The sequence below is a fragment of the Vidua chalybeata genome, chromosome 3, assembly GCF_026979565.1.
Source record: "Vidua chalybeata isolate OUT-0048 chromosome 3, bVidCha1 merged haplotype, whole genome shotgun sequence".
NCBI classification, from domain to species: Eukaryota; Metazoa; Chordata; class Aves; order Passeriformes; family Viduidae; genus Vidua; species Vidua chalybeata.
Window position 1 is genome coordinate 25,907,793 of NC_071532.1, and position 19,473 is coordinate 25,927,265.

A 19,473-nucleotide genomic window follows, 5' to 3' on the forward strand; every position below is an offset into this window, starting at 1 on the left:
AAATTAGCAAATAACTATTTTTATCCCTAGAGTCAGCAGTTCTGACTCAGAGTGTCCATTAAGGAAATGAATTTTAAACAACAGGATTCTTAAAAATTATTGTCACTCATTATCTTAAATACACTTAAAAAGGAATGGCATCTATTATAGAAATGAAAATATTCTATTGCTGTAATTACAAACTAATGAAGATCGTTAGAAAGTAATTATGTTAATTAATATTATTGCACATTTAGTGGCAGGATGATTCTCAAGGTCTCCAGCTGGGGGCACTGGGCAAACATGGAAACCTGGCAATGGCCAGCCTGAGTGGGACTGGCACCTAGACCAGAACTGTGCTGGAGGGGAGGAGGCAGGGAAACCAAAACCACCAAGGAAAATGGATGTGAGATACAGTCATCATCCTGGATTTGAGAATTTCCTAAGATGACATATATTTTATTTTCAAAACTCTTTTGCTAGTGACAAACAGTTGTACACTTTTATTTTCATTACTCATAAACCATCCAGATTCTTTAGCAAAGCTATCCCTTTAATCATGAACTTCAGATTCTAATGGACCCAGGTAGAAAAGTTGTTGTAAATGTAAGTTTGTTGCCATTCAGTTTCATTAAACATTTCCAGCCTTGTATAAACCATTGTCTCTACCCACCTTTAATATTGTTATTTATTCATTTATATCAGTGAAAGAGCTAGAAAAGAAATAGAAAATGTTCCTTGTCAAAGTACAGTGTAAAGCTCAGCATGCTTTGAGATCTACATGGGCCTGGAAAGAGAGATTTAGCATCTAGAACAAGACCTGAGGAGAAGGTGTGGCATATAATTGCTCAAGGAATACCAACTATGTTATTAGGAATATGTCAGAGACCAATGGTGGTTTCATGCTTTCAACTCATACCATAAAAAAAAAAATTGTAAAATACGAGTTCATGAAATCATAGCCCTAATTTTGTTGGTAAGGTTTTCTAAACCAGGCCAGGCAGATGATTTTTAAGTTAGGCAATTTAGTGTTGAACTGGGTATTCAAAAGCAGAGTTTGGTAGCAGCATGAAAGGGTGAATATACTTATGGGGACTGCACAACTGTAAATGGATGGACCAATAAGGAAAGTAAACATTCAACATTGCCAAGCTCAGAGTAGCCTAGATCTTCCTCCCAGATTATATTTTTAACTGGATTTTGCAATAGAGCAATGGATTTCCTGATCCCTGGAGCTCCTGGCCTTCTATCTGGCCTCTGTGTTACAAGTTATGATTGCTTGCAATGGATTGAAGCCAAAAGTTTTTGTCCACATCACCGGCTGTCAAAACACAGGGACTTCTGTCTGGGTGTGTAGATACTCAGTTTTGGAAAAGCAGGAGGGAACATTTTGTTCATCTTTCCTCATGTTTCTCCCCAGACACACCAATACACAGACACAGAGAAAAAACCAAAGCCCTAATCATGCCATACTTAGTATCTTCCATGTAACTATAGAAAGCAATCTAGAAGTATTAAGGCTTCAGAGTAGCAAAAGCATTAAACTCATTAGGGAATCAAAAAGTTGAAATAACTACCAGCTGGTTGGTTGCAAGGTTAGGAAAGGTTCAGGAGTTCTACTTTCCAGCTTTAGGCCACAAATAAGAAGTTAGCCTGGAATTCACAATCAACCTTGCAATAACAGAATTTTGTTTATACCTTGACAAGCAGTGAATAGTACCAGTCTCACTTTATAAGATGGTCATTGTTGCAAACCTGTAGAGTGTTTGTGTTTTAATATCTCAGTATTGTTTCAGGAGAATGAAGGTGCTCTTGGACCTTGACATGTAGAATGAATTAAATGACACGTGAATAAATATATATTAAGTCTTTTTTATTAAAGTATCAAAACAAACTTCAAAATAGAAAACAAACTGCTTTTTAATGCATTTTAAGGGTTGTCCTGAATAAAGTATACTTTGAGAAAACTCATGCAACATACTGTGTAGCTGTTTAAACACTCTTTTCCTGGGCACAGTCAAGTGACCCTGAGTACCATCATTTCCAGAGCAGCGTGCAGGAGCACGCACACACACACGCGTACAAAAGCAATACAGAGCAGCTGTGACTGCACATGTAAAGAAATAAAAATAGATTATCTTCTGACAATAGTAGTGGTACCATATTGACATTTGGCATGCTGAGTAAATAAGATCAAGCAACAAAAACATGACGCCTGCGTCACCGGTGATATGGTTAAAAGCAACCATACAAATTCCCTAAAGGAGACACATGAGTTCTGTCATTACAGTCTCTGTGGTAACACTTTATAACCAATTATGAGAAAAACAGCCCTGTCTGCTGTTATTTGAGAGGCAAAAAGCAAAGCCAAGGTGTATGATACCGGGGCGACGCCTTGGTTTTGTATTTCCACATTACAGAAGTCAAATAATGAACATTGTTTGACAAGTTTATTGTACACGCTCCATGTAGATCTGTTGTCTGGTAAACAGCTGGCCCAATTACATGTACAACTTGCCCTTTAAACCAGAGAAGTTGCCACAGAGGCTCCAAACTCTGCTTACAGGACATGAAAAAAACTCTCACTGAAGTCAATGGAACCTCCTTCCAATATACAGAAAGATCACAGATTCTTAAGACAGAATTGGACCTAGAATGTCATCTTTGTAATACATTCACTTTTCAGATACATGAAGTACATACCTTTAACATGTGAAATAGGACATTACAATATATCCAGATCTTAGGAAATGGTATTAAGTAGTTCTGTTGCAGAATATAACAATCATATGAGGACCAGGTACAATACGTGATGGACTCATGCGAGACTTGCAGGGTAAGAAGCTCATGGCTGAGGTATCTTCAAGTTTATCCTTTAGAGCAAACACACAATTTCAACACTGCAGAACTGGTGTAAAATATTATGCACTGTAAGCTCCACTTGTATTCTGCTTTGTTTAAATTGTGACATTGAACAGTCAGACACCACTGATGGAGATACAGAATCTTGGAAGGTACAATATCTGCACCCAATCATTCAAGACACTCAGTGCCTCATCTTCAAAAAAGATGAAGGATAAGTGTTTTTAATAGTGGTGTCTCAAATACAACTGGTGAAGCTTAGGAATATATAATATTAAACAGCAAGAGATAAAAGTAAAAAGACAGCGCAACACTTGTGTTTTCAGTTTTATCTTGCTCGCAGTATTTATTAGCTCTGCTCATTATGGTATTAGTGATAAATAAGAATAATATTTTCTTTTACAAAAAAAAATTGTAAGGGTATATTTTATAGAAATAAACAATCTGAGAATTTCACAGAAACATCAGAATTTCAACACTCATAGCTCCAACTGTTTTGTCCAGCAGCTCTTCTACCAGTTCAAAAACATCCAAGGTTAGTATTTAATAAAAAATTAAACAATTATTCACTACATCAAAACTCTTGCCTCCTTTAGATTCTAAGTAACACTTTTGATCGACTGTAGTTGCCACTCAAATGTAAAACAAAAGTAGCTACTATCGTAATTTTTCCCTCTGAGTCACCTCGCAAAAGGAAGTAATCCTGACCAGGATGGAAAAATCTTTGCCAAGCTCTTATGCCTGTAAGAGCTATCTGTATGAGCAGACCCACTGAAATCCATGGAACCTCTTCTGTGACTGAGGAGTAATAGCATGAATTAAGGCTTGAAATATTAGATCTTAGATGAATTTAAAAAAATATTTCTTTGTTTCAAGGTTCAGGAGTCTGCGATTCACTCCTGCAGTTCTTTACTTGAGCAAAACCTCTCAATACTCCTGCACACTTAGTTTCCTCTTTCCATTTCAGTGGGTTCAAGTCACCAAGTCAGTAAATGATGGTACAAGCTGCTCTTCAGCAATTCAAGGAAAAAGTTTAGTCCCCAAGGGCTAGTATCTGGGGCGATAGCTCATAAAATACAAGCTAGGCTACATAGATGTTTTGCAAGAAACATTTCTTTGTCACACTTACTAGACCCTTCAAATTCAGTCACTACTGAGATGAGTCACAGAAAAAACCCATGAGTGTTGTGAAAAAAATGACAAAGCTTGGTTGGAACTACAGGGGGTTTTTTTTTGTGTGTGTGTGTGTTAGGTTAGAATGCAACATTACACATCAGTACTTTCTGCCAGAAACCATCCTCCTGGAAATTCAAAAATGCTCAGTCTTCTTTCCCTACCAGCAACAAGGAAGAGTAGTGTCCATCCAGCACAGCTGTCTGTACCACGTGCATCGCTGGGAGTCCTAGTGTTCTAGCACAAACCTCGTGAGTGCAGTTACTGTACACTAGCAGAGAGCTAAAACTTCCGAAGCTGTTGTCTGTAGCTCCTAGGAACAGCAAGTATGACAGGTGCAAGCCCTACATTGGAGGCAGAAGGCTCTTCAATTTGATTGAGACCAGATCTTCCAAGGGCAAGAATCGCTGGCAAGCCAAAATGATTCTTTCCACTTATGAAAGCAATCTGCCCTTCCTAAAGGCTCTTGACTAATAGAATCCTACACATTATGTCAGACTCCCCCATGGACTCTGGTAGCTGTCAAAAATATTTTAAATATTTCCACGTTTGCTGTATCACTTAACCTTGTAATGTGCCTTCTTTGATCTGTTGAATAAAAAGATTTCTTTCATCTTCAGGTGTCCTTCCGTTCTGTGCGCGGACTATACACGTGGGCCTGTGCAGATTTAGCATGTATATCAAATGCTGCTTCTCATTCTTCAGCTCCTCGATCTGGGCTTTCAACTCCGCGTTGATGGTTTCCAGCTTCTCCGATTCCTAGCACAAAGGACAGACACAATTTTACAGTGAGAACTTCAAATAGTAAGTCACTGGTTTTTTTCTTATAGTTGTTGTCTTTTGTGGGTGGGAAAGCGTATGGCTGGCAGGGAAAGGAATCACATGTACTCAGTGTGCTGTAATGATGAAACTGTACATTCCCTAACCAGTAATGGCCTGAAAACCAGATTGAGAGTTACCTCCTTTGGCCTCTAGAGAACCTAATGGAAGCTGAAGAGCAAAATTGAAACTTGTATTTACTTATGGTGACAGATACCCAAAGCATTATTGCTATCTTCTGCAAAATTATTCTGAGCTTTTTGGGTCAAAAATTGCCCCAAAATTATCTACGCAGCTTCTTAACTCCCTGGAACATCAGGTCCCATACCTATAAACCCATGTTAAGCTAGCAAAGTACAAACATAGCTTTTTTCCCTGCCCCTACGTATAGGAATGTACAGGTCTGTATACCTAGATACAGGCCTGGTGCTACTGAAATACAGTTTTCTATCACAGCACTGGAGGTGAAAATGTGACTGGGCTTCTAGGATAGATCAAGCTACCACACCACTCTGTTCATGAAGAAGTCAGAAATTACTTGTAGGTGCCTGCAGGCTCTCCACAGTGAATATTTTATGAAATGTGATTTTACTTCTTTTTGTGTTCAGTGTACACATTCAAATGAACATTATCCCCACAGACAAGATTGGTCACCAAAGCAGTAATCTCTTTTCACTCCTACCATGCTTTCACTTTATGCCAGTTTCAACCAGGTTTGGATTTAATATATGGCACATTTATTTTTCATAACTAATGTTTTTAAGGGTTTACAGAATTTTGGGGGTCGTCTTTCTGATTTCCTACTATGACAGTACCCTATACGATCTGTTTGGATCCTGGCAGGATGACAGATTAAGATCAATTCTAGCCAGTCACTTACTTTTTGCAAACATTCTGTTTTTTCCTTCTTTTTGTTTCGGCACTTTGCTGCAGCAATTTTATTCCTTTCCCTTCTTCTCTTTTTTCTTTCATCCTCTTCAGGAGAAAACTGTCCCACAAAAACAGATACACAAAATCCATAAGATGTTGTAAACAGAAGAACTGTATTTTGATAACTTCTGGATTTTTAAAATCAACATGGAGAGTGCTGTCAGTTCTCACATCCTGAGTTACAAAAAAATGTGATTCTGACCTTATTTGCCATACAGTAGAAGAGTAGGAACTTCATTAGAATTGTCAATAAAAACCTGATTGGAGCAGGGCTGTATGTAATCTATCTGATGGCTCATTTAAAATCAGTGGTACTCAAAAAACTTACTGAATGTCTCCCCAGGCTCCTACACATCCATCTCTCATCCATTTCCCAGGGAGGAAAAGGAGGAGGGGCACAGGGAGCAGAATGGAGGATGTGTCATGAGTGAGGCAGCGAGAAGTGAATTAAAGGCAGCACCAAAAAGGGAATACTGTCACACTTCCTTTTGTTTCCTGCAGAAGCTCAGACCGAGGTGTAACTCTTTCCTTAACCAAAGCTATTTCTCCACTTTCAAAGAGCAGTGCTTTTCATGGATAGTGTCATCTTTAAGCAAAAACATAGTGTGGACATAGCAGATCCATATCTTAACCCCCACGGGTTCTGCCAGACTGTCCTCAGGGAAATAGAACTTTAGCAGTGACTTATTCCAAGTTCAGCCACCACTGGGCAGGGAAACCAGATTAGCACTTGCTCTAATCACTGTAAAATATTGTCTGTAGTCCATAATTGAAAATCAAATATCCAATTATGAGAAATACCAGAGGGTTTGCCCAAAGCACTCAACAGAGAGCCAAGCAGCTGGCTTAAGAGGAAACAAGTATGGTACAGAGGGTTTTCTATAGTTAATACAATTACTGGTCTTGTGGCAAAACTTTGTTAGAGAATTAATCATTCACACCAAAACTCGGTTTAAAGAGCCCTACCTCTGTTTTCAGCACCGATGTTTCAACTGGCCTTTCAGAAACAGTCACCGTGTCCAAAGTGGAAGACATCCTGTGGAACTGACGCTTGTTCTGAATGGCAAACCTCAGTTCCTCCTTCACCAGGGGGGTTAAATTTGTGAAATCATCAAACCCCAGTGACCCTGCAGGGGACAAAGTGGGAACAATTGCGGAGGCGCTGACTTCTAATGCAGATACCTGGCCTGAGTGTTGGACCATCATTTTGCTGAAAGATAAAAAGAAATAATATTGATAGTCTTTCAACAGCTTTAGAAAGTCAAATAATATCTCTTAGAGGTATATTTCATATTGTGAATAATACTGCAGTTACATTACTTCAGTCCCCATTCCTAGTCTACCCCAATCTCTCAACAGAGACAAGCTGTTAAGAATTTGGACACTCAAAAAACCTTCAACTTTATGTTAAGTCAAGGTTAGTATTTAAAAATAAGAATAGTATCAGCACATGACACAATTTCTAGGTCTTTCTGAAACTTCATATTTAAAAATTGTGTTCAAGTATGTATACTGTTAAGATTTAAACTGGTAGTGTGTGGCAAATGGGAATCGAGTGAATAGGGAGAGAAAGAAAATAAGAACAAAAATCAGAAAGTCAATAAGTTAATATCATTATTTAAAGCATAGAAGGGGAGTATTTTCATCTTCAGAGCTATAGCACCACAAATTCCAGCTTCAAATGGACAGAGCATACCTTGTTCTCAGCTACTCTCAGCTCAATGAGTTCTACTAGAAAGTGAAACTTGCTAACCACAACAGGATCTGTCACAAAGTTACCACACTCAATTTTACACACAGCTGTAGATTTGGCTATAAACTCCTGAAAAATAGTTAATGATAAGAGCTGGCACACAGACAGAAGTCTCTACATGCTCTGTGGCTCCACAGCACAGGCTGAGTTGGAGGGATTGACTCATGAAAAATGTGAAGCCATTTTTTTCATTCCTTTGGTCTTGTAAAATTTGAAACTGTCCTTATGTGCACTCTACGAGAGGCTTGAAATTCTTAAATATTTATGGCTTGATCTTCTGCTGACATAAAACAATGTGATTGAAGAGTCTTTAGTGGAATTAAGCAAATGTAAACCCATGGAGAAACCTCATTTCTAGTAGATTTCTGAAGAAAACAAACCTATCCAACAGTGCTCTCTACTTTTCTCTTTTTAGTCATTCTCATTACTTATTTTTAGCCAGTTTTGAAACGAGAGAGGCCCTATGTGCTTTGTGAAAACTGGTGGCCCCACTGAGGGAGAAAGAGGCAAAACTCAGCGGTCAGTCATCCAAACACAGTGGGTTTGCTGATGCACACATCCCTGCAAGTCACAGCCCATCTCTCACCCAGCAGAGGTGAGATAAGAGGTCTGGAAGAAAACTGAGCACCTTCTGTGTGTGGTCCAAGGGACAAATATGCAAATCCACAGGAAAACAGATTGTAATACTTCCCAGGTTCATAAAGTGACTTGTGTTAAACTGCATTTTACTATGTTGGTTTTTCAGCTATCTTTGGTGTGTAGATTTTCATTGTTGTTGTTGTTTTGGTTTTTTTTTTTTTTTTTTTTTAATAGCTGCATGGATAATTACAGTATGTGTTACCTACTCTGGATTAGAACCACAATAATTACAGGAAAGTCAATTGTAATTAACTTAGCGCAGGTAAGCAAACAACTGCCTTGGGATAGCAATGTGGGTAAGCTAAATTTCCACATGGTCAACGTAGAACTGCACAGGTCCCTGTATGTTACTTCTGGAACCCAGCAAGAAATGTTGGGGTGCCTTGAGAAGAAGATAGAATTTGCTCAGAGATATCTAAAAATACACTGTAAATCCACACTGGTGCAAATGAGAATAGAACCTGGTTCATCGCTGAGTCAAACACAAAAATCAGAGCAGAGTGAATGAATTGCCTGTTGCTGGAAAATATCAGGTCCAATTCTTGGTCCAATCCAAGCAGTCTTCCTCACTTCTTCCTCACCCAGTCACCACAGAAGAGCTGAACATTTCTCAGAGTCTCAGGGTGAAATCCTGACCCCAGTGAAATCAAAAGGACTTCTTCTGTTGACCTCAATGGGGCCAGGATTTCAACCGTAGTTATTCAAGATGGGGAAATTATTTGGAACAATTTGTTATTCAGAAAGACCTTGGGAAATTTATGTAATTCTCTTCAGAAAGCCCCTGCTCATGAGTCACATTTAAAGTACTGATACAGTTTAATCCTATAATCTCAGAAAGCCAGCAGTTACTCTTTTCCAGCAAGTCAGAAATGGCCCTATTAATTTCCAGTTGAAGTCCTCCCAGTATTATTTACCATTTACCAACATTCAACCATTCAACTAATTTAAACAGGCTAATTCCAGATGACATTGAACCCCTCACTGCCAGCAGAAATTTCAGTTATTTTCACTGACTCAGTATCCTTGAATGCTGGTGATGGCTTCATTCAACAAAGTTAATTCTGTATAATTCAATCCAACCAGGAGTCTTAAAGTAACAGTAAAACTGTTTTTCCAACCTCCAAAATAATTAGTTGAGCTAATAATTTTCAAGCTCTGCTGGTTTATTCAATTATTTTTTGGTTTAGGTGAACTTTAAATTAAGGTCAGCAGCAGCACCAAAGGAAACCAAGAATGTGCCTGAGAAATTGTGTTAATTGTGGATTTCTAGTAGTTAGTGCTAAGTGTACCACAAACACCACCAAAACCCTACTATAATGGCTTCAGGTCCTCTCACCCACCTGTCACTAGTGTGAAAAAAAGGAGCGGTCGGGTGCCCAGAGCAGGAGAAAGTGTCCTTGACCATAGGAATTTGCTGCTCTCCTGCCCAGAGAGCTCACTGCCCTCCCAATCATCCTGAAATGCACCTCTGATTGCTCCAGCTAGGTAGATGCTTTGCAGTTTCTGAGGAACAAATCTGTTTTCAGAAATGTTTTACAAATAGGAAAATTCTATTTTACTATTTAAAAAAAAATGCAACAAGTTGCCCTTCCTTGTCCCAGTTTTTGTACAAATTGTCCCTCTGTCCAAAAGCCATGCAGAGCACTATCTCATTTCCTCTGGGTTTGTGAAGGCTGGGGAAACAGTAGGAATAAGAGTATCAAGCCTTAGAGCGTGATTCCATCGTGGCCTTTCTGCTACAATCTCTGTTTACTGTGTTAGACCACGCATATGTTCTGCAGTTACTGCCACTGGAGGTGCTGATCACTTCTCAGCCCTGCAGTGCTACCGGCACAACTTGTTCCCGGGCTGAATTAATGCTTCATTGCTTTAGCGTTACTTTTGGAATTCTCAACAGCTTTGCTATTCATGGCACCCTCCCAATTCAGGTAGGTTCAAACAACTCTATTCATTCGTTCTCCCCCTGCTTTTTGTTTGTTGTTTTAAAGATGATTCTTTTCATCTACAATGAGTTTTTACATCTCATCTGGCAAGATTTTAAAATCCAAACAGGCTTCCTAGCTGTGCACTTCTATTATTTAAGGATATGCTTGCTTCATTTTAATATTGAAAGTGACTACTTTCAGTTTTTTCTTGCTTAACAGCAGATGGCTGACTGTGCTTCTTGGTTTTATTTCTTCATACAAATTCCTTTTCCTCTGGTGCTGATGCAATAAACCTTGATAACCATTGAGGTTAATCTTAAACAGCATTAAGAGCAATTACAGTTCACAACCTCTGTGCACGCTAGTTGACCTTAAGCTTTCTGACATCCCACATCGCTCCCGAACCATTTTCTGCTGCCTTCCAGCTTCTCAAATGCTGTTACCAGGAGGAAAATCGATTTCCAACGGGAAACTCGTTCTCTGAAAGAAGCTGTCCGTTGTGTTACGCCTGATTTGCTTAGGCAACAGTTTAGCAACTGATCTACTTCACGTCAAGACACCGGGACAGCAAGGAGAGTTGATATCCCCGGCTGTCACGAGAATTTCCCGGTTGGTTAATGGGAACATCAGCGATAACTCTAGGCGCGGCAGTGCGGGTTTGTCATCGCCTGGGCTGTCCCGCCACAGCTCCGCCGTCCCTGTGCCCGCGGTGCCGCCGCCGGCTGCCCGCAGCGCCGGGCGCGGCCGCTCCGCTCGGGCATCCCGCGGCTCCCGAGCTGCCGGGACCGTGCCCCCGCCGCGGCCGCCACCGCGCGGTGCCGAGCGGCGCTGCCGGCCCGGGGACAGCCGGGGCTGGGCGGGCTCCCCCGGCGCTCACATCTGGCGGTAGCCCGGGCAGGGGGTTCCCCCAGATGTGAGCGCTGGCACGGGGTCGACGCCGCCGGGAGGCCGAGGGGCTCCGGCGGAGCTCGGCGGGGCCGGGGGCTCTCCCGAAGCTCACGGCCGGCGGCGGCATCGCCGCGCCCGACTTCGCCCGGGGCGGCGAAACTTTTGCCGGCGGCGCGGCGCGGCGCGGGTCCCCGGCGGGCATCCACCCCTCCGCGGCGGGACAGCCTCCCCGGAGCTCAGCCCCTCGTCCCGCCGGCACGGGCAGTCCCGGCCGCTCCTCTCCTGCTTCCACTTACCTTCCTGCCGCCGCCGCCGCTCTCCGGGCAGGAGGGAAGGGGCTCCGCAGCCCCGCCGCGCTGCGGTCCGCGCTGCTCCGCCACCTCTCGCGGGAGAGCAGCTCCCTCGGCTCCCCGCTCCTCTGCCGCTCGCCCGGGTTGCATCACCCCCCTTTTATAGCCGAGCGGGCAGCGCTGGTATTTACTCTGGCGGCGAGTCCCTGGCTGATGTCATGCTATTAATAGCCTCTCCGAAAGAGAGGGAGGAGGGAAACGGGCCGTGGCGGTGATGCAAGGCTTCCCCGCCGGCACGGCACGGCACGGCACGGCACGGAACAGAACGGACCGACACCACCGCGCCGAGCCGGGCCGAGCAGCATCCCTCGGCACCCCGACAGACACCTTCTCCTTCCGTCTTCACCATTCTCCCCGTTATTTATTTATTTATATTAAGACTCCGAGAGTTTCTTTCTCCGGGCCATTTTGCTTCTGACAATAAATCAGTCCCTCTAGCGACAAAAAAAAAAAAAAAAAAAAAAAAAAAAAAAAAAAAAAAAAAAAAAAAAGAGAGAGAAGAAAAAAAGTGGCAATTGTGTATTTTTCGAAAGGACTGAAAAACGTGATCTTTCTCTAGAGGAAAAAAAATTGTTCATGCCCCCCCACTCCCCGTTTCTACCATTCTCCCCCCTCCTCCCCTCGCTACTTTAGATGACAGCTAAAAGTTCCTTTCACATAAAAGAGAAAGCTTCGTTTTTACTCTGAGGAGGAAAGACCCATTTAATGAAATTATAGAAAGCTAAAAATAACACTGTTTGGGGTTTTTGTTTGTTTTGTTAGGGTATTTTTTAAAACTTTTCTTAAAACACAGCAGCATGCGATTTCCTTATGATCTCATGAAAAACCAGGGAATTCCTACAGCAGAGAGGGAAATACAGTTGTGGTTGTGGTAAAGGGGTTTTTGTTTAGTTCTTTTTTTTCCCTCTGGTTTGCTAACAGACAGAAATTATCTTTTAACAGCCTTCAAAGTGCTAGAAAATATGATGTTAAAAAAAAAAAAACAAAACAAAAAAAAACAAAACAAAACCAAAACCAAAACATCAAAGAAAACATTTAGCTGCAGGAGACACAAAAAGCTTATAAAGATGCATGGGATGCATGGGATTATCCAGTACAATAATAATTCATATATAATAACTTGTTCTTAAGCCAGTCTTCAAGTCTCTGCACTTGATTTGGAAAGACCAGGACATTTCATGCTTGAGTATATTGTAACTAAACCAACATGAAATGTATACCCTAATATAGAAAATGTATATCCCAATCAATTGCTCCAAATGGTTGATTAATTTTATAATGTTCAATATGTCAGTTTTGATAATAGGTAATAAGTCTTGAGTGGTATATTCTGGGATATTTTAATTACTTGGAGCATTTTGTCAAGAACACAGATTAGTAGTAGAATAGTAGTTTACGGTAGAATAGAGAAGAGTAGTTTGAAAATCCCTCTGTATCTCCCTTCTGTGTGCATGTGGTGGTCTGGATATATATATATGTGTGTATATATATAGATAGATAGATACAGATATAATATTGGCCACACAGTCTGGGGTAGTAAACTTAGGTTTTTTTTAATGTCCAAGTGCCAGTAACTTTGCAAAATTAACACTCCTATTTCGCATTTAGTTGTCTGCTCTTGAAAGAAAAATCCTGATCTGGTGGGAAAGGAAGGAGTCTGGGGTAGTGACGTGGGCTTCCCTCCTGTGGAAGGTGCAGTCGCACCCTGCTCTCTGCAAACAAAGAAGTGCATTTTGTGAGGGCAGCAGCGAACTCCTCTGACCTACCTGGCAACTCTCCATTTACAGCTTCTGTGAGCTGCAAGCTTTTTTTCTTTTCCACTCACCTATAGAGAAATCATTCTTAGCTCTATCAAAACATAGTTATTGCTGCATTTTTATTAACCTAGCTAAATCAATGTCAAGTATAATGCCAGGCAAAAACTTTGCTCTTCAGAAGGGTCTAGAGGAAGCTTTTTATTTCATCTTGTTACAGCCTAATAAGTTCTTTTTACTTCAGAGGCATGATTTTATAATTCATGCTGTGCTCAAGGACAGCTGGCACTGTTTTTCTCAAGCCTAGAAGAAAAAAAAAAAATTCTTCTCAAGCAGAAGCCAAATGTGGAAAATTTCTTCCCAAAAGATAGTTGGTTGGAAAATTTTAAGCACAGTGGAAATGTGTTAGCAACATTGGTTTTAGTGGCCAAGAACAGGTGCTTGCTGCAATTATGACAGAAATTTAGCAACTGTCTGTCCTTATTTATTTAGGTAGCTGTATCAGAAGTGGGAATGTATTTAGAGTATTTTCAGCTAAACAGAGCAGTGTTGCAGAATAATGGAAAAAAAAGCAGCTCTCTCCTTCCATGTGGGTAGAAGTACCTTGGAAATCCAAGTATTGTTATCCAGTTGTGGATGGCCACTGGCATCTACTTGTTTGCTACACAATGCTGGTCCCATTACTTCCCATGAGCTGCAGCCAGCACTAAAATCTGACAGCAAACCAGTTGTGTTCATTCTTGAACTTGTCCTGAAGTGAGCCAGCTCCTCCCTGCAAAGCAAACAGAGAAACTGTTCCTGTGCGCATTTGAGATTAGGCCACTGAAACAAGTCCTGGCTTGAAACTCTTCAGTGAAAAAAGAAAATGAAACCACAGTGAAAAATAAATCCAGCTCCACTGCATTGTATAGGTTTTATCCAGATCCCTTTTGAAATCAAAGTTAAGTTAATCTCAGTTGGATCACACCCCAGTTAAAAAAAAAAAAAAAAAAAAATTAAGACTATCAGGAAGTTAAAGTAACACCCAGTAGAGCCACCAGATGCTCTGATGTTCTTGCCAGTTTAATTTTCCATCTCATAAAATATCTTTCATTTGCCTCCCCCTGAACATTTATCGGTCCTTTTGCAATCCATGTCTCTCTTTCATCACAAACTGCAGGGGACAGATCCCCTGAAACAGCTTTTTTTTTGACAGAGGTAACATCCGTGTTCTTAACTGCTGTTTCCCCTAAGCCAGGTACAGCAGCTCATCACTCAGACTGATGTGTACTGAGTTCTTTTTCCTCTGCAGAGAAATCAGGCTGAATACCACCCCACAGCGTGGTCCTTGCAGCCCTCCAGTAGTCTCCAGTGTGGAGAAAATAATTCTTTCCTTTACCTCTTTCTGACTAAGTCCTGCCTCCACATCACTTGGCACTACTTCACACACTGTGGATATTGGATTAAAATATGGCTGTCTCATTATTAAAAAGAGCTACAGACATACAGAGGAACAGACCCCCAGTCTCACAGCAGAAACTTTCTGTTGCCCTAACATTTATGCTACTGCAGGACATCAGTCAGAGCAACACAAATAAAATCTCCATGTCCCATCCAGATCATGTGTTAGTTTCTGGTCACACAGTTCCATTAAACCTATTCAGTCTGATGAAAATATAATGAGATTTAAATAAATCAAATGTGTAGTGATAACATGAGTAAAACCTGCCTTTCTGTGTATTTTGTGGTTTGAATTGTTTAAAGTTTTGAAATTACTGTAACCATGACAAGACAAATCTTTCCATGCACAGCACATATAAGAGAAATAGGTTTCCATAATTCAGAGTTATCATGTGGTAAAATCTGCACAGAATCAGGTTTTCTGACTCTGCCTGAAATATTACTCTCTACTTCTGTGATGGGAACTAACCTTCATCATAATTTTTGCTATGTGGTACATTCAGGTCTGAATCTATGTGGCAGGACTCCCCTGTTCACCAAAACATGCAGTAATTTTGAGATAATTTTCCCATCTCACTGGACTAACACCGGGGGTGAAACTCGGGACTAGTTTTTCCAGCATGTGGGTTGTTACTGCTGGAACTATGGGAGCAGAAGTAGCATCAGCCAACTCCACCCAGCCCAGAGTTTTTCAGCAGCTGTCTGGGGACTCTTTGAGCACCTGTGGGCTACTTCCATGGGTTTCTCCAAAAAGTGAATAAAAAACCTCCAAGCCTACAGTAGCAAGGACAAAATTCACTCTGGAAGAGTTGGATCTCTATGGATTGAAAAGGTCCAAAAATGGGAGTTAAAAACCACAGGGTTGGAGAACTGACTCTCAATGAGACTGTACGGCAAACCCTGCCACTCTCTTACATTTAATACTTCTCAAGCAGATGAGCAGATAAATAAATGTATTGTGGAGGGAAATAGGTGCTCTGTTTTAACAGCTTTTATTCTTTAACACTGAGGATAAAATTATTTTGCTCTTTGTTTTTCTCTCCACATCTTATCTTTCTTTCCTTACTGCCTTCTCCATCACAATCCCTCTAAATCCATTCTTAATTTATTCTCTCCTTTAAAAATCCTATTCCCTGCTCTCTTTTGCTTTGTTTCCCTAAGTTACATTTCCCATTTCTTTAAAACAGCAGCTTCTCCTTTTCTTTTGCCACTTCCCTGTTTCTACTCTTCTCACTTCTCTCTTTTCCCTCGCTGTATCCCTGGATTTCATCATTCCCCTTTTTTCTGTTCCTTTTTTCCTAGAAATTTTTCTCCCATTGATCCTTCTGGTTCTGCTTGGAAGCTTCCTAAATTTAAATAAGTAATTTTTAATTTCTCTTTTGCTTTCTGTCATTTTCATTTTTGCTTCTCCATTAATGAGATGAAGGCACTGATAAAAAAATTACTGCTGGGTGCAACATGTACATTTCAGGACCAGATTCTGGGGCACAACATGACCATGAATTTTAGTGCAACTTTACTAAATCAAAGTTCCAGAAGGTTGTCAGTCATTGTTATAGGCAGTGTTTCAGAAGTGTGGGGTAGAGGTGCAAGTTATACAAACATCCCTTCTCTCTAGCTGAGAGACAGCCCTGACACTGGCCCAGCCAAGTATATCTTTATTTCCCTTTTGCTGAAGATTTTCAAGGCTTTTTTTTTTTATTAGATGGACTTTGTGCACCAGCCTAGAAGCTGACCAAGCACAATAACCTGCAATTAAAATTTGTTCTCTTTGGCTACGTCCAGGCAATAAACAACAAGAAAAATAGATCCCACATATGGAAGAATCACATCTTTAACCACACTGCACATAGCAAACTCACTGGCTTCACTGAACAAGCAAAAGGATAGGTCAGGTATATTAACTGCCCTCAGGCAAGTGCAAATTGTATCTCCTCAAAATGCCTTTATAGACCCTTCCATTTCATGGCAAGAAAATGACTTGTTCACAGATCCTGCCCTTCATCTCCCTTTCCCCATCCTTTCCACCTTGTAAAAGCATCCCAGATTTTGTTTAAGATCAGTTACAGGCTCATTCAGATCTTCATCAATGTCTTCACATGTAAAAATATGATCACTGATGAAAGTTCTAAGACCTGATCCAACTGTTAATTATGTCAGTGGAAAGATTCCCATTGACTTTAATGAGAGATAATTTAGTCCCCAGGGACTATGAAAAATCAGCATTTAGTTACACTGGTTATCAGCATACAAAACTCTCCTCCTGAAGTAACTTGGAAGAAAGGCTAGGAATTATTTGCTGAAGGTGTATGCTTCCCTTGGGTGGGCTAATGTAATTATGGTTTATGTCCTTGTTGTCTTCCAGGTGAACACCAAGGATGAGAGGAAGCAAGACAGAGAATATATCTATTTTTACTGTGCTAAGTTACAAGCATTTTGGACACATTATGGAATTAATCATGCTGCTGCACACAAATAAACACACACACACACACACACACACACACACACACTATAAAATCCAGCTCTTCCTATTGATTGTCCTTGGAACTGTGCACATATATAAAGAATACTCTGGAATTTAATATAACTTATGACACTTTAAACAGCCCTTCTCATCAGTCTAGTAAATATGTAAATGACAGTTTGTCATAATAATTACAAATGAACATTTTTAATTGTTAAACATTGATTCCTACATAAATACCATTTCAAATAAAAACACTGTATGGCACAGATTGCAACCTACAGAAGATTGAAACAAGGCTGCCACTGCAGCTTTCACTGTGCTTATCATTTGTCCTCTCACCTACTTCACATGTGCCTTGCCATGAAAGGAGCACATGAATGATCATAACGTTTATTCAGCCTCTTATCTTCCTTCGTTTATTTTTTTGGCTTTGACTGTAACTTGCCCAGATAATGAGAACAAAGTGTAAATAAAATTAAACCAATAGAGCTGCACACAGCTTTAAAATGAGACTGCCCCGATTATAACAACAAAAGCACCCCCTGAACCCAAACTCTGATTGCTCTGTGGGCACGTGAGGCTGCTGCTGGGGCAACCCCAGCACCAGGGGTAGATGTGGGGTGCCACTACACCCACTACACCTGGGCTTCCCAAGAGATGCCAGTCTGGCAGAGAATGCTATCCATGGTGGGGTAGGGTCCACCTTCTCTGCAGTGACTCTTAGAAGCAGAATGGTTACAGAGAGAGAAAAGCAGACTGCAGGATGCCCCTTGTCCAGGGCATGTCCTCATCACAGGGCTGAAAAGTCAGGCACCATCTGGTTTCCTGTCTAATCGGCTCGAAACTTCAGGACAGGACAGCCTGAGCGAGAGACATGCAGAGTAAGAGTCCCCAAACAGCACGGATGATCAGTGTGTGGTTAGATCATTTCTCCTCAGAAAGAGGAGGCACGTGTTTCACCCCCCACAGCCAGATGTGACAACTTAACTCAGGTCTTTCTCTCCAGACCCAGTGCTCTTGCTAATGGGGTTTTATTAGAAGGCCAAGCCCAAGTTTGGAAGGGAAATTTGGGGCTATGAATGTCCTAATTCACAGCAGTGCTCGACTCCATGTTGCAGGTTAGATGGTTAAGTGGAAGAGATGGGAATTTATTTTCACCATGCACAGCCTCCTTCTGTGGAGATGGGCTTTAGTCCTACACTGGAAATAACATGAGGATAGCTGGGAAATGAGAGGGCTCCTTATTCACCATCTTTGTGAAGATAACCTGATGATCTTCCTTTTGTTCTCTTTCCCAGTCTGCTGAAATGGATAATATTTTATGTTTTAGGGCAAAGTAACCAAGATTCCCAAATGGATATAATGGATAAGGCTGCTGTGTTTTATTTTCATATCTAATTTTAATTACACCCTTATGGGCCTTTTTTTTGCTTTCTTGATGCATTATTATCTATTCTTACTACTGAATGTGTGCGTGGCAGTAGTATTTAGCAGCCCCAGTAAAGATTCTTGGTGTCTTTTTATTATATATACAAGAGTTTTATTATATATACAGGAGTTTTATACTGAGCTCTAAAAATTATGACAATATTTCAACTGCCAAACAGAAGTCCAGATTAAGCACAGCAATTAAATACATGGCTAAATATTCTCTGTTCAAAAGCCTAGACTAACTCAAGACTTGCTATTAACAAAGATCTCATATAAATAGCCTCTATAAATATTATTTCTTATTTCTGTGGAATTATATTTATTTGAACACATTTGGGATGAGAGCACCTGGCAAGGTCTAATATTGTGGTCTCTTGTTAGAGGGACATTTTTGTAAAATGTATGGGATGATTAATTAATTAATTGCAGATCTTTGAAGAAGAATAATTACTATTATTTTTCTAAAAAACCCAAATGTTTAGAATTTTGGTAGATCTTGAATTTTTTCCCACAAAGGGAAAGTGTGGTTTATTGTAGATGCTGGCAAACCCAATGGGAAGAATGATGATGTCTGACTCCAGTTCAGAAGGCTGAATGATTTCTTTATTATAATTATGCTATAATACATTAATATACTATATAAAGGAGGATACTAAAAACTACATGCTACTTTCTGTAACTATCATATCTAACTACTCACAACTGGTGACCCTGTTCACCAGAGTCCAGACACAGGTGGATCTGATTGGCCATCAGGGCCAAACAATCCACCATGATCCAACCAAGAGCTCACTCCAGGTAAACAATTCTCCAAACACATTCCACAAGAGAAAAACAAGGAGCAGAAATAGAAATTGTTTTCTCTTTCATTTCTCTCTGTGCACCTTTATGAAAAATCCTGGGAGAGAGAGAAATGTGCTCGCCACAGTAGTTCAATACTATTTAAATTTATTGGGGGTTTCTTCCTCATAAATGCAAAGCTGATCAAAGGAAAATGCTCTGCCATCCCATTTTGAAGAGATGTTCTGAAGGAGAGGGTAGTTTCCTTGTTAGTGAAGAA

General features: G+C 40.6%; 1 protein-coding gene across 1 annotated transcript; it reads right to left on the reverse strand.

Annotated features, from left to right (window-relative positions):
• Window positions 1-1,831: 1,831 nt before the first annotated feature.
• ATF3 (activating transcription factor 3) lies at window positions 1,832-11,374 on the reverse strand. The gene is made up of 4 exons (XM_053939655.1): window positions 11,265-11,374; window positions 6,730-6,973; window positions 5,714-5,821; window positions 1,832-4,773 (listed from the first exon to the last, which is right to left on the reverse strand). The coding sequence occupies exons 2-4, from the start codon at window positions 6,967-6,969 to the stop codon at window positions 4,576-4,578; spliced, it is 546 nt and encodes a 181-aa protein (XP_053795630.1). The 5' UTR covers window positions 6,970-6,973; window positions 11,265-11,374; the 3' UTR covers window positions 1,832-4,575.
• Window positions 11,375-19,473: the final 8,099 nt, after the last annotated feature.